Below are 13,569 nucleotides of genomic sequence, written 5' to 3'. Positions count from 1 at the left end.
CTTCCGCCCACAATGAACACGGCGGAGGCGCCCTCGCTCTGATTGGCCGAAATTCTGGCGTAACTTTGGCGCTCCCAGGGCGTCAGAGGGACTGGCTTCTGGATGTGGTTTGTGTCAGGGTTCGAACCTCAGAGCTCTATTGGATTTGCTCGTCCTCACCTTTCAGGAAAATCCAAGATGGGCCGCCAGGTTTGGGAGAAGTGAAACCCAAGGCTGTATCTCCTTATGTTTCTGCTTATGCCCTGGTCACCTTCGAGAAACGTGGGAATAAAGGGAGGACGTGCTCCTGGTGGCCGACCTTCCGGCTGGGGTCGCTCTAGCGCTGCTGTTTGGGAGCTTTTTTGTTCCGGGCGCAGCCTTGTTTAATTAAAGTGGGAACTGATGCACTGAAGGAAGCAAAGGTTTGCCCTAACCACTCACCCGAGGGCTCTGGAGACCTTGCAGATCAATCTACTTTGTAGACACTCGAACGTTCTGCGGAGGAGGGTCCGGATGCGTTTGCGTGGGAACTAGAATTTTAAAGGTTCCTGGTGTTTCGAAAACCGAGTTTTGAACACCACCACACCTGCAGCGTGGGATTCGTGATTGTCTCTACAGATCCCGGGACTTCAACATGTATCTTGGTTCTTGGTTAAGTCGTCTATGCAGGGGTTTATCCAGACCCATCGGAAAGACCATGCAGCCAATCTGGAGTTCTCTTTCCAGAAATCTGGCTTTGAGTTCACAAAGAATTCCAGGTGAAGGCAGCTACGAGCTTCCGCCTGTCTTTGACAACTTGTTTGCCCGACCCTAGCTGCGTTTTAATACCAGGTCATTCATTCTCTTGATTAGTTATAATCAAGGGTTTTTTTTTCCCCCTTGATTATAAAAAAGGTAGTCTGTTTATTGTATGCTATTAATACAAAAGATAAATAAAATCTTTTCCACACTTTTAATAGTACAAATGATTTAATAGTACAAATGATTGTTATAAACCATATTTGTACTAAAACTAAATAGTAACTGCACTGTCAAAGGTAATTTCTAAAATTATATTTCACTTAGCAAAATGGACAGTTACCATTCAAGTGCTAGGTCATGTAAAAGGTTTATTATATTTCTAAACAGAATGCAAAATTTTACTTTAGGGCAGTTATTTGCTTGGGCCTTGACACGTTTGCAGGTAAACGCAATAGGGATATTGTATAATCTAGGCTATTTTATAAACTTCATCAGGCCAGCAAGATGGCTCAGTGGCTTCAGGCACTTACTGCCAAGCCTGAGTAACAGAGTTCACTCCCAAGACCCACATTGGAATGGGAGAACAGAATCCAAAAAGATGTCCTCTGGCTTCCACAGGGTTATGTGGGCCCCCATACCTGTGGGTACACACACATAAACACACACCACATGTAATTTAAAATTTTCATTAACTTCACCCATTGACCTGAAACAGCTAATATATCATGAATGGAAAGTATTTTTTAAAAAACTATGAATATTCTTACTGTTGTCTTTTAAATTGCTTTTTCCTTCTCTTTTTAAAGAGTTCAGTAGCTTTGTTGCTCGGACCAACACATGTGGAGAGTTGCGTTCTTCCCACTTAGGCCAAGAAGTCACTCTGTGTGGATGGATTCAGTACCGAAGGTAAACTGAAGAAACAAGTCCAACTTTCACTAATTTTTATCCATTCAGAGAATACCATTTGCCACTTTTGTAGTTTCTCAGAAGTCACTGCATTTTCTGTTCTGTTTTGTTTTGGAAAAAGTCTAATAGTGTCATTCCCAATAAGTACTAATATCATCAGTTAAAGGGTATAATGATAAAACCAGACCCACCAGAGGACTGAGATAATCCTGAGCTAACTTTAAAAAGCTCTTAGAACCAGTAACTGGGACTAGACTAGAATTCTGTAAGCTAGTTGTGAAGCAGCCATAGCATAAGAGAACAAGTTTACTTTATTCGAAATGTAAGTAAAGAAAAACCTTAAAAACATGAGTAGCAGCTCCTTAGGCTCAAAGCCAGTGTTGTGTCTGTTGTTGCTCATCTGTTGCATTCTGAAGCATAGCAGCACATTAACTCTCTGGAGAAGTTCAAAATGTGGGTAGATGTTTGTCTCATACAAGAAGTGTTCACCATGCTCAATGCAAACACCATCTTGGCAAGAATCTTGTTCTTAGAGGCAGGTGGATTTCTGAGTTGGAAGCCAGCCTGGTCTACAGAGTGAGTTCCAGGACAGCCAGGGCTACACAGAGAAACCCTGTCTTGAAAAACCAAAAAAAAAAAAAAAAAAAAAAAGAATCTTGTTCTTAACCTGCTTGTGTGTAACTGCCAACACTGTGCTGAGTGACAGTGTAGACTCTTACAGCTTTGCCACAGTAACATTCTTGGAGCATTTTTTTAACTGTACTCTTCCTTGATGTCTGAAGTATCACCCTCGTAGAGTCACATGTGTGTGAACAAAGGGATACTTCCTTGCTTTCCAAAAGGCCTAGAGAATGTACATTGGTTGTCACTTCTCTTTCCCTGTGTATTTGCTTTTTGATGAATTACTGGAAGATAACTGTTCCATTGCTTTGCCTTTCTTTCTTTTTTGAAATTTTGTTGATGTTTATTTTATGTGTATGGGTATTTAGCCTGTATGTATGTTTGGTTGTATGCATACCTGATGCCTATAGAAACCTGAAAAGGCTGTCTAATTCCATGAAACTAGAGTTACGGACAATTGTGAGCTGCCATCTGGGTGCTAGGAATTAAAGCTGGGCCCTCTGGAAGAGCAGGAAGCACTCTAAGCCTCTGAGCCCCCTCTCTCCCTTGTTTCCCATTATAAATTAACTCTTTAAAATAAAGTAGGAAAATGAATGTTAACTCTTTCAATTTGGGGGGGGGGAGGATAACCAATCAAATGTTTCTAATTCTCTAAAATATTATCTTTGGATTTTAAAATGTGAAAGGGGGCTGGAGAGATGGCTCAGCTGTTAAGAGCACTTTCCGGAGGTCCTGAGTTCAGTTCCCAGCAACCACATGGTGGCTCACAACCACCTATAATGGGATCTGATACACTCTTCTAGTGTGTATCTGAAGACAGCTCATATAAATAAAAAATAAATAAATCTTTAAAATGTGAAAGTTTAGAAAGTTAATAAAATTTTCTTGTGAGGACTTAAGCCAATGAAAAATAGTTTTATTTTCTTAAATAATAATAACTTACTGATAGAATGTATTCCATCTTTGTGATTACAGACATTATAGGAAAGGATAAGCAAATAAAAATAAAGTAAGTGCTTGCTCCCATTCAGCCCAATACAGCTTTTGCTCTCTTTTTTTTTAAGATTTATTTATTTTATGTATATGAGTACACTATAGCTGTCTTCAGACACACCAGAAGAAGGCATCACATCCCATTATAGATGGTTGTGAGCCACCATGTGGTTGCTGGGAATTGAACTCACAACCTCTGGAAGAGCAGTCAGTGTGCTCTCAATCACTGAGCCATCTCTCCAGCCCTGATTTTGCTTTTTTTTTATGTTGAGCTGATTAATGTAGCTCACTGACTTGGGTTGGAACCTTGTAATTTAGACTTTTCCTCCACAAGTACTCCACATCCTCCCTCCAATGGCAGCCTTTTGTTTTGTTTTGAGATAGAGTCTTACAGTTTTTGGTCTGAAACTCACTATGTTGACCACACTGGCCTGGAACCCACAGAAGTCTACCTGCCTCTGCCACCTGAGTGCTGGGATTAAAGACGTGTGTCTACATATCTAGTTTCCAGCAAGTTAACTGTTAGTTGTTATATAGAAGTAAAATTATCCTCCTAGGTTGACTAAAACTGTTGTGTCCAGATCCTTCTTGGAACATTAGTTACCTCAGAGAAGAGACTTCATAGCCAACTGGTTCCAAGAACAATAGCCCCAGTACAGTGTGGCTGGTGTCTTTTGCAGCAGAAATGAAGAAGTCAAGGAGCCCTAACCATCATAATTAGTAAATCATTGTTTGCACACAGGGCATAGTTAAAGCTGATTCCAGACCATGTATTACAACTGTAATCCCAAGATTTATTTGATGTTAGCGTATTGAGTTCCTGTAAGATGCTGTAGCAAATGAGAAAGATGGTTTGTCATCTTCTACAAGCAGGAAGAAAGGCATCAGGACGAAATGAAACTCTTTTGCAGAACCTATCAAGTCTCATGACTGTTTCATAGCCTTAGTTGACAAAATCCAGTCTTCAATTCCCTTTTATGAGAAATCCCTTCTCAAGGTGGCAGGCAAGATCAAGAAACATTTTCAGGGGCTGGAGAGATGGCTCGGGAGTCCAGGACAACACTGCTTTTGCAGAGGATCCAGAATTGGGTTTCCAGCATCTACATCAAGCTCACAGCTACCTGTAACTCCAGCCTGTGGGGCATTTCATGCCACTGGCCTTCTGGGAACCCTGCATTCACATGTACATACCACACACAGACACATACTTGAAATTAGAATGAATCTTTAAAGATAAGTAGTCTTCGGGCTTTTCTTTGTCGTGATCCCAACTTTTAGTTCAATAGAGACCTTTATTGCTTTTTCAACCTGCTACTAAATAGTGCTTTAAGAGCCTAGGGCACAGGTCTGAGCTGCTCCTTTAGGAATTTCTCTGCAAACAAGTGATTGCATGCTTCTACATTCAAAAACTTTATATCTAGCCGGGTATGGTGGTGCACATCTTTAATCCCAGCACTGACATGACTGAGACAAACAGATCTCTGTGAGTTTGAGGTATGAATTCTAGGCCAGCTGCAACCAAACAGTAAAACCTTGTCTCAAAAAAAGAAAGAAGAATTTAAATCTACTTTGTCATTAATGAGTCACATATAGCAAATTAGTATATGAATAATTAATAGAAATCCAAGTTGAAAAGAACAGTTTGGCCAGGTGTGGCCATACATGCCTATAATCTCAGCTACTTAAGAAGCTGAACAAGAAAATGTCAGGCTCACGGGCAACCTGGGCAACAAGGCCAGACGTTTTCTCAAAAAATAAGAGAGAGGGAGAGAGAAAGAGGGTATAAGATAATTGTATGAATGCAGCTTATGAAAGTACATAATCATAAAAATGGAAAAATTACATGATATTTTTATTACTGGTTTTGTCTTTAAATTTTGAGCTTAGAAACTTTATCCTAAAATATTCTTTTTCCCCCCATTATTCAGGCAGAACACCTTCATAGTCCTAAGAGATTGCCACGGTCTTGTTCAAATTCTCATTCCCCAGGATGAGGTAATACGAGGGTTGCTACTGTTATCTAAAAGCTGCTTTGGTAAGATAGTAGTATAAGCTAAGTAGCTTGATCAATGTGTTTGAAGTTTTAATTTCAGGAATTAACTACTAATAAAAACTGAAAACTACTATAGACAACATTAATTCCTAATAAACTAAAGAACTAGAGAGATGGCTAGAACAGTTAAAAGTGCTTGCTGCTCTTGGTAAGGACCAGGGTTCAAGTCCCAGCGCTCACATGGAAGCTCACAGCCATCTGTAACTCTAGTTCCAGGGAATCCAGTGTTCTCACTGGCTTCCAAACAGTCATGTATGTGTTACACCCATATACATTCAGGCAAGCAACTAATAATTTCTGTAATATGTAAAGAACTACAGAAAAAGGGGATGTGGAGCCAGAGGGTATACTAAAGGTGCCTGCCAGCAAGCCTGACAACCAGAGTTCAAAACCAGTATGGTAAAAGGAGAAAACCAATTCCCACAAGTTGTCTTCTGACCTCCACATATGGTACACTGATGTGAGTTGCCTGTGTGTGCACATATACAAAATAAATGTAATAAATTATCTACCAAAGAAATCAATAAAGGACTCAGAATGTGAAGATGAAATTTATAAAAAAACAACCTAAGAATAATCTTTCAAAAAAAATATATAAGACAGACATGGAAGCATACACTAATAATCATATCAGTGGGAAGCAAATGCAAGAATATCAAGAATTCAAAATCATCTTCAGCAATACACACACACACACACACATATATATACATCAAAGTATGCCAAAGGGAGAGATGTGATTAGGGCTGTGGCAGTGGCACAGTGTATAAAGGTTCTTGCCACCAAGCTGACAACAATGGGACTCATGTGGTGGAAAAGAGAATCAACTCCACAAGTTGTCCTCTCACCTCCACATGCAGGCTGTGGCATGTGCACAGATAATGTGCGTGCATGCGAGGGAATAAACACAAACACAAAATAAAGCCAGCCTGGCAATTTAGAATCTGTCTCAAAATAAAAGATAGCTGGCTAGCTGGTAATAATGGCATATGCCTTTAATCCCAGCAGGTGGAAGCAGGTGGATCTCTGAGTTTGAGGTTAGACAGAGTGGTCTACATAGTGAGTTCTAGGACAGCCAGCCCTACATAGTGAAAACTGGTCTCAAACCTTTTTTTTTTTTTTTTTTTTTTTTTTTTGGCTTTTCAAGACAGGGTTTCTCTGTGTAGCCCTGGCTGTCCTGGAACTCACTCTGTAGACCAGGCTGGCCTCGAACTCAGAAATCTGCCTGCCTCTGCCTCCCAAGTGCTGGGATTAAAAGTGCGCCACCACTGCCTGGCGTCAAAACTTAATAAATTAATTATAGTTAAGAATAGCTGGTGGGCATGGTAGTGCATACCTACAATCCCAGTGCTTGGGAAGCTGAGAGTCCATGGCAGTACGGACTCTATAGTTGGCCCATCAAAGAAAGGAGGGAGGGGCGTTCTTGGTGGTCTTACTGGCTGTATTCTATGGAGCTAAAATGATGATAGGATTTACCAGCTCTTGTCATAACATCAACACTGCTTCAATATTATAGAACATAAACTGTAAATATCTCCAATATTACAGCACGTAAGCTGTGAATATCATTTTTCTAAACTGGAGACTTACTGAAGATTTCTATAAGTTCATTTATTCTTGGAACTGCTCCCCACCCCTTATTTTGCAGTCAGCTGCATCTGTGAGGAGGATTTTGTGTGAAGCCCCTGTGGAGTCTGTGGTGAGAGTATCTGGGACAGTAATTTCCCGACCTCCGGGACAAGAGAATCCGGTTAGTAGTCTAGGGAATGGAATATTTCCTTTGTACATTTGCAGTGCCTGCAATATACATTAACAACATCGAATGAGTCGCTTGTGGACACTTAGCATTGACGTTCCTCAGTTCTACAAATGAACTCACAGATGTCACCACACCCATTTAAGTGCACAAAAAGACATCTGTCAACCTTGACAAATACATAATGATATTTGCTGATATGATATGAGCCACAGATACAAACAATAATGTAAAGATTATACAGATTTATATTATTTATAATCTACAATATAGCTTGACCCATTTTACATATGTATATGAATACATGTGTTTTACAAATGTGTATCGCATACCTGTCCTGAAAAATGACTTTCTAAAATAGTTCTTTTTTTTTTCCTTCTAAGAAAATGCCAACAGGTGAGATTGAAATCAAAGTTAAAACAGCCGAGCTCCTGAATGCCTGCAAAAAGCTGCCCTTTGAAATTAAAGACTTTGTGAAGGTGAGGGTGTCTTGTTAGTAAAATCCAGTATCTAGAAAGTGATCGAAAATTTAAATAAAAGTTTACCGTCTATAAAATGAGTATTTTTTTAATCAATTATTCTATAGTACTAACAGCTTATGTTCTTGAGGTACAGACAGGTTGAAATGTGATTCTGTCTTTAAGATCTGAAGTATTCTATTGTTCAAGTTTTTCCATTGCTATTGTTTAAAGTGTTGAAAGGAAATGACAAAGTTGCAGAGGGTAATCTTTTTCCTATTAAGTTGAAACTTCTAATAGTAATAAATGTGTGCTTCGTGTACTTCTTGGAAGACAGAGCTCTTTTTTTTTTTTTTAAGATTTATTTATTCACTTAATATATATGAATACACTGTAGCTGTCTTTAGACACACCAGAAGAGGGCATTGGATCTCGTAGACGGTTGTGTGCCACCATGTGGTTTCTGGGAATTGAACTCAGAACCTCTGGGAGAGCAGTCAGTGCTCTTAACCATTGAGCCATCTCTCCAGCCCAGCTTAGTGTAATTCTTAACTTACCAATCATAGAATTACAGAAGATCTTAGCCAAAAGTTTCAGAGCATGATGGAGGTAGCCAGCACTGATTAAGTATAACCACATTTAAAGATATAATTTGTTTTGTTTTGTTGAGATAGAGTCTCACTATGTAGCTCTGACTGTCCTGGAATTTACTCTGTAGACCAGGCTAGCCTCAAACTCAGAGTTCTGCCAGCCTCTGCCTCTCAAGTGCTGGGATTAAAGGCATGCACCACTATGCCCGGAATATATATCTAATGTTTAATCTGTTAAGGTTTTTTCGTGTGCTCATGTGCTCATATGTGTGCATGTGGGAGGCAAAGGAAAGCCTTGAATGTGATTCCTCAGGCACTGTCCACCTTTTTTTGGAAACAGGGTCTCTCACTGTCCTGGAACTCATAAGTCTGGGTGGCCAGGAAGCCCCAGGGATCTGCCTGTCTGCGCCTACTTGTGCTAGAATCAGTGGGTGCAGCCACACCCAGCTTTCCACCTAGGTCCTGAGGGTTGAACTCAGGTAGTTGTGCTCACAGGACAAGTACTTGATTAATTGTGATGGTTGGTTTTAAGTCAGCTTGGCCCAACCTAGAATCTCCTGGGAAATGAGGGCTGTCTACACTAGACTGGCCTCTGAGCACGCTTCCACTGAGTTTTCTTTTGGGGTTGAGGGTGTTTGTTTTTGGTTTGATTTTGTTTGGTTTGCTTGGCTTTGGATTGGTTTGATTTCCAGACAGGGTCTCTCTGTGTAGCCCTGGCCGTCCTGAAACTCAGTCTGTAGACCAGGCTGGCCTCGAGCTCACAGAGATTCACCTGCCTCTGCCTCCCAAGTGCTGAGACTAAAGGTGAGGGGAATTTTCTTAATTGACTTAATGGATACGAGAAAACGAATCCTGACTGTAGGTGGCGACATCTCATGGCCTGGGCTCTGGACTGAGGGAGGAGTAAGCTAAGCACTGGAGTGCAGCATTAAATCCTAAATCCTTGCTCTCAGCTCTTGACTGTGGGTGTAATGTTGCTGCTGCCTTGACTTTCCTGCAGTGATGGGCTGTAACCTAGAATTGGGAGCCAAATTCACCCTTTTTTCCTTAAATTGCTTTTGTCAGCGTATTTTACTAAAGCAACAGAAGTAGAACCAAACACCAGCTGAGTGGTTTCCCCTGCTCTATTAGATTTTTAATATCATGACCATTAAGGCCTATATTTAAGTTCATTGATTGCAAAAATCAATATAATTACAAAATTGACCTTATTATGGAAAAGCAAATAAATTTTCTAAGGTAAACATTCAGAAAAAGAAGTTATAGACATTTCTTACTATTTCTATTTCTGGTATAAAAGAATTGAGCTACCCACATTAAAGGACTTTTTTCTTAAGTTAGCACAAAAATGAATGCAAGGATTTACAGCCTTGAAAATACACAAAGCTTAGCTGGAGAGATGACTCAGTGGTAAGAATGTGCACAGCGCTTACAAAGGACCTGAATGTTTCCCAGGTGGCTCACAATTGCCTGTAACTCCAGCTCCTGAGGATGTCTCTAGCTCCAGTGGCATCTACACTCATGTGACAGGCACACACTTACACACACCCCACCACCACCAATAAATAAATGGAAATTAAGAAAAATTAAAGATAACTACCTTTTTAATGTTCAAAAATATTTAAGCATAAAAATCTTCATTTGTGTAGAAAACAGAGGCCCTTCGTTTGCAGTATCGGTACTTAGATCTGCGCAGCTTCCAAATGCAGTACAACCTGCGGCTGAGGTCACAGATGGTCATGAAAATGCGGGAATATCTCTGTAATCTGCACGGTAAGGGAAGCCTGCATGTTCGTTGTGTTTTAGTGTATACTCTCTTCATTGTTGGCTCACCTGTTCCCAAAGTCTGTAATCAATCATTGTGATGACTGGTTGCTTACTGGGTCACAGACATATTCTTTTAAAGGCAATAATATCTATTACAGTACTTAGCATTTCTCACCACTACTGAGGACAGTCTTTAGCTGTTTCTGTGTTGTAAGTTTCCCTCCCCAGCACCCCCTCCTGCACTCTTGAATTCTGGAGTTACAGGTGTAGACTACAATGCCTAGCCAAATTTGCATAATTCTTTATCATTCTTATACAGCAGTTGATGGGAGGTCTGAGATTTCTCATGAGTCAAACAGAGCAGTCCTTGGTGCTTGCCCTCATCCTTGCTATGTCGGCAGAAGGTTTCTAACACCGGAGCATTACAGTAGACAGGAGTCCATCAGGTAGTAACACCGGAGCATTACAGTAGACAGGAGTCCATCAGGTAGTCCAGATCATTTCCTGTCATGAATGTCAGCTTTGTGAGCACAGTTACATTTTGTAAAAGTCTTAGCTTTCTTGGGTTTGTAGAAACCAACTTGCGCCTGTCTTTCTTATCTCAGACATCTTCCTAATTAAAGGGAGCCTCTGATTTGTATTTCACTATTGACATCATACTTGGCAAATCCCTAATAACTAATTTTTCTCTCTTTTTAGGATTTGTGGATATAGAAACCCCAACATTGTTTAAGAGGACCCCCGGAGTATGTATATTGCTTATCATTTTACTATTGATAGCCTCGTCATTATAAAAGCAATCACTTTGCTTTTATTATATTCACTTGGCCCATTTTTATTTACTTTTATTACTGCCTCAGGGTCTTATTTTAAGAATTGAGAAAAGTATGTAAGTCAGCATTTTGAATCAGAATGTTTTTATTCTGCATGAGTTTTCTTTCCCATGAGTTTTCTAGATTCAAATCATTAATGAATGTTTTATTAAAACCTTGTTCATTAAGAACTGTCTGAACTGGACTGAAGGGATGACTCAGCAGTTAAAAGCATGTACTAAAACTTGACCACAAGGGGATGAGACACCTTTTCTGGCCTGTAAACACTTCATTCATACACACATATCCACATACTGACAGAAACATATATACATAATTAAAATAAAAATCCTTGGCTAGAGAGATAACTCAGCCATTAAAAGCTAAGGCTCACAACCAAAAAGATGAAAATAAAATCTTATTTTTTTTAAAAAAAGAATTGTGTCAACTAAAAAAATATAATAATTTTAAAGAGGCAGATTAGGCATCTCTGTGTATGCTAAGAGCACCTGTCCTGCCATAATCCCTTTCATTCTAAAAACCTAAACCTGTCCCAAGTTCACTTCCACCTTCTCTCTGAGCTGTCAAGCTGACCACTACCTGCAAAGGTGCGAGAATGACCAGGGACACCGACCGAGAACACTGTAGCTTATGGTGGCTCTATACCCTTCACCTCATTTGTCCGTAGCCACAGCTCTCTAGCCAGCACCTGTTCCAGGAATATCATCACTGCAGCTATGTTCATTGAGGCTGGGACTGCCATGGTTGGGGGCTGGCTCAAAGGGTGGGAGTGTCACTATGGGAACCTCATTGCTTACAACAGGAGCCACTCTAGAGCAACAACAACTCATCTGCTGGGCCAGCTGGCTTTGGTCCCCATGAAGCCAAAGGGCCTTTTGCCTAAGGATGGATCAGTCTCATTCTCTCCATCAGGGAAGGATCTGTCTTTACTGTGTTCTTCCCTATATAGTCTATGTATTCTTTTTCCTGTACTTTTTCAGGAAATCAGCAAAAAATGGTTGGCTTGGAGTTTTATTCAAGGAAAACAAATGCTATATTAATAAAAAAAGAAGCAGGCGAGGTGATGCGTGCCTATAAACAGTATTTGGGAAGCTAAGGCAGGAGGATGACAACTCTCAGACCAGCTGTGTCTCCATAAAATCCTGTTAAAAAGAGAGCTGAGATTTAAAAAAACAAAAACAAAAAACAAACAAACAAAAAAAAAACATCCCTGATATTTAGTAACTCTTTATTCAATCTGTAGACTTAAAAAACAACAACAAAACTGTTTAAGGACTACATATATAGTTCAGTGGCTCAGAGGACCTCAAAAAACAAGCACAAATCCCTACAGTTTAATGTAGAAAAGCAGTTAAGAATGACTTGCATAGCCAATGATGTACAAACTTTATAGTGCTAATAATAAAGTTAAGACTTTGTTTACACACACACACTTAATAACTGTTACGTACAAGCAATGTTTAAGACATTTTTAGGAGCTACAGAGATAGCTCAGCAGTTAACTTTCAGAGAACCTTACTCAGTTTTCAGCACCCAAGGCAAGTAAGTAGCTCTCAACATCCTCCAGCTTCAGAGCTTCTGAATGGTCTCTTCTCACATGTATGTGTACCAACCCAACCCACCCCATCCCCACCCCACACACACGTAAAAAATGTAAAGGTTATCGTTGCTGAGCATGGCACATGTCTACATTCCAGTACTCAAGAGACAGGAGCAGGTGGATCTCTGCTAGTTTCAGTTCAGCCAGAGCTTCATAGTGAGACTGTCTCTAAATAAATTTTATTGTATGCAAATTGTTTCAGGGACTATGAGATGAACAAGAGCTGTCTGTCATTGAGAGCTTTGCTCTGTAAGCTCCTCAGTGTGATTAAGCGTTAGCTTGTACTCGTCACTTACACCTCGAGTTGCTGTTGATTGTATTTCAGAATTTTTGTTTTGTTTTATGGAGACAGCCTTGCTATGTGGGTCAGTGCCCTTGAACTTACGATTCCTCTACCTCAGCCTCCTGAATGCTGCTGGAATTACAGGCAATTGCCATACCTGGCTTGGGTTTTGTTTGTTTGCTTATTTTTCGATATTGTCTCTCTTTCTCTCCCTCTGTCACCTCTCTCTCTTTAAAAGGGTGCCAAGGAGTTTTTAGTACCATCCAGGGAACCTGGGAAGTTTTATTCTCTCCCTCAAAGTCCTCAGCAATTTAAGCAGCTTCTGATGGTTGGTGGTTTAGACAGGTAAGCAGGCTTTTCTGACTTTTGGTAATACTATTACTCCTCAGAAGGGAGGCAGAAAGACCAAGGGGGAGGGAAGGAGCCAAACTTGTCTGATCTCAGTGGGTAAATGCTCTTGACACACAAGGCTAAAGATGTGGGTTCAATCCCTGGAACCCACATACAGGTAGAAAGAGGAAACTAACTCCACCACATCGTCCTCTGACCTCCATACGTGCACCCTCACACCTACACACCCCACCTTCACTTGATAATAGTAAAACAATTTAAAATTGTCTGATTTGAAAAGGTTAAATTTTTTAAGAGAGTTTTGATATTGTCCATCCCCTAGAAATTATAGTCGTCACTGTTTATTTAAGATTTATTAGGTGGCATTAGACACAAAGCTAGTAGTTCTGGCAGGGCATTAAAAATAAGGTTCTGATCTTAAGTAAATAAAACTAGTAAAAAAAATGGGATAATAAATAAAAACAACTATGAAGCTAATCAAAATCAACATTGAAAATATCTTGAAAGTTATAAAATACTAATTGTTTGAAATGGTATTGTTTGGGAAAATACAGTAATCAGGCCCGAGAAATGTCTTGGGGCTTAAGAGCATGTACTGCTCCTGCAGGGGACCTGAGTTCTATTCCCAGGACCCAGGT

At 40.1% G+C, this 13,569-nt stretch overlaps 1 protein-coding gene across 3 annotated transcripts in view; it reads left to right on the top strand.

The window, feature by feature from the left end:
* The first annotated feature begins 72 nt into the window (after positions 1-72).
* The window catches only part of Dars2 (aspartyl-tRNA synthetase 2, mitochondrial), a 31,011-nt gene continuing 17,514 nt past the window's right edge, over positions 73-13,569 (top strand). The window contains exons 1-8 of one of the 3 annotated variants that reach the window (XM_034513163.2): positions 76-737; positions 1,527-1,626; positions 5,169-5,235; positions 6,942-7,043; positions 7,433-7,528; positions 9,747-9,870; positions 10,564-10,610; positions 12,819-12,925. In XM_034513163.2, coding sequence (XP_034369054.1) covers positions 614-737; positions 1,527-1,626; positions 5,169-5,235; positions 6,942-7,043; positions 7,433-7,528; positions 9,747-9,870; positions 10,564-10,610; positions 12,819-12,925 — 767 coding nt within the window. In that variant the 5' untranslated portion in view covers positions 76-613. Of the gene's footprint in view, positions 738-792; positions 811-1,526; positions 1,627-5,168; positions 5,236-6,941; positions 7,044-7,432; positions 7,529-9,746; positions 9,871-10,563; positions 10,611-12,818; positions 12,926-13,569 lie in introns of those variants that run through there. The other 2 variants (XM_034513164.2, XM_076941464.1) reach the window with 2 other exon arrangements.

The sequence above is a fragment of the Arvicanthis niloticus genome, chromosome 10 (genome assembly GCF_011762505.2).
Source record: "Arvicanthis niloticus isolate mArvNil1 chromosome 10, mArvNil1.pat.X, whole genome shotgun sequence".
In the NCBI taxonomy this organism is placed as follows: Eukaryota; Metazoa; Chordata; class Mammalia; order Rodentia; family Muridae; genus Arvicanthis; species Arvicanthis niloticus.
Note: the sequence above shows the minus strand (reverse complement) of the source record. Positions and strands in the feature narration are given on the sequence as shown.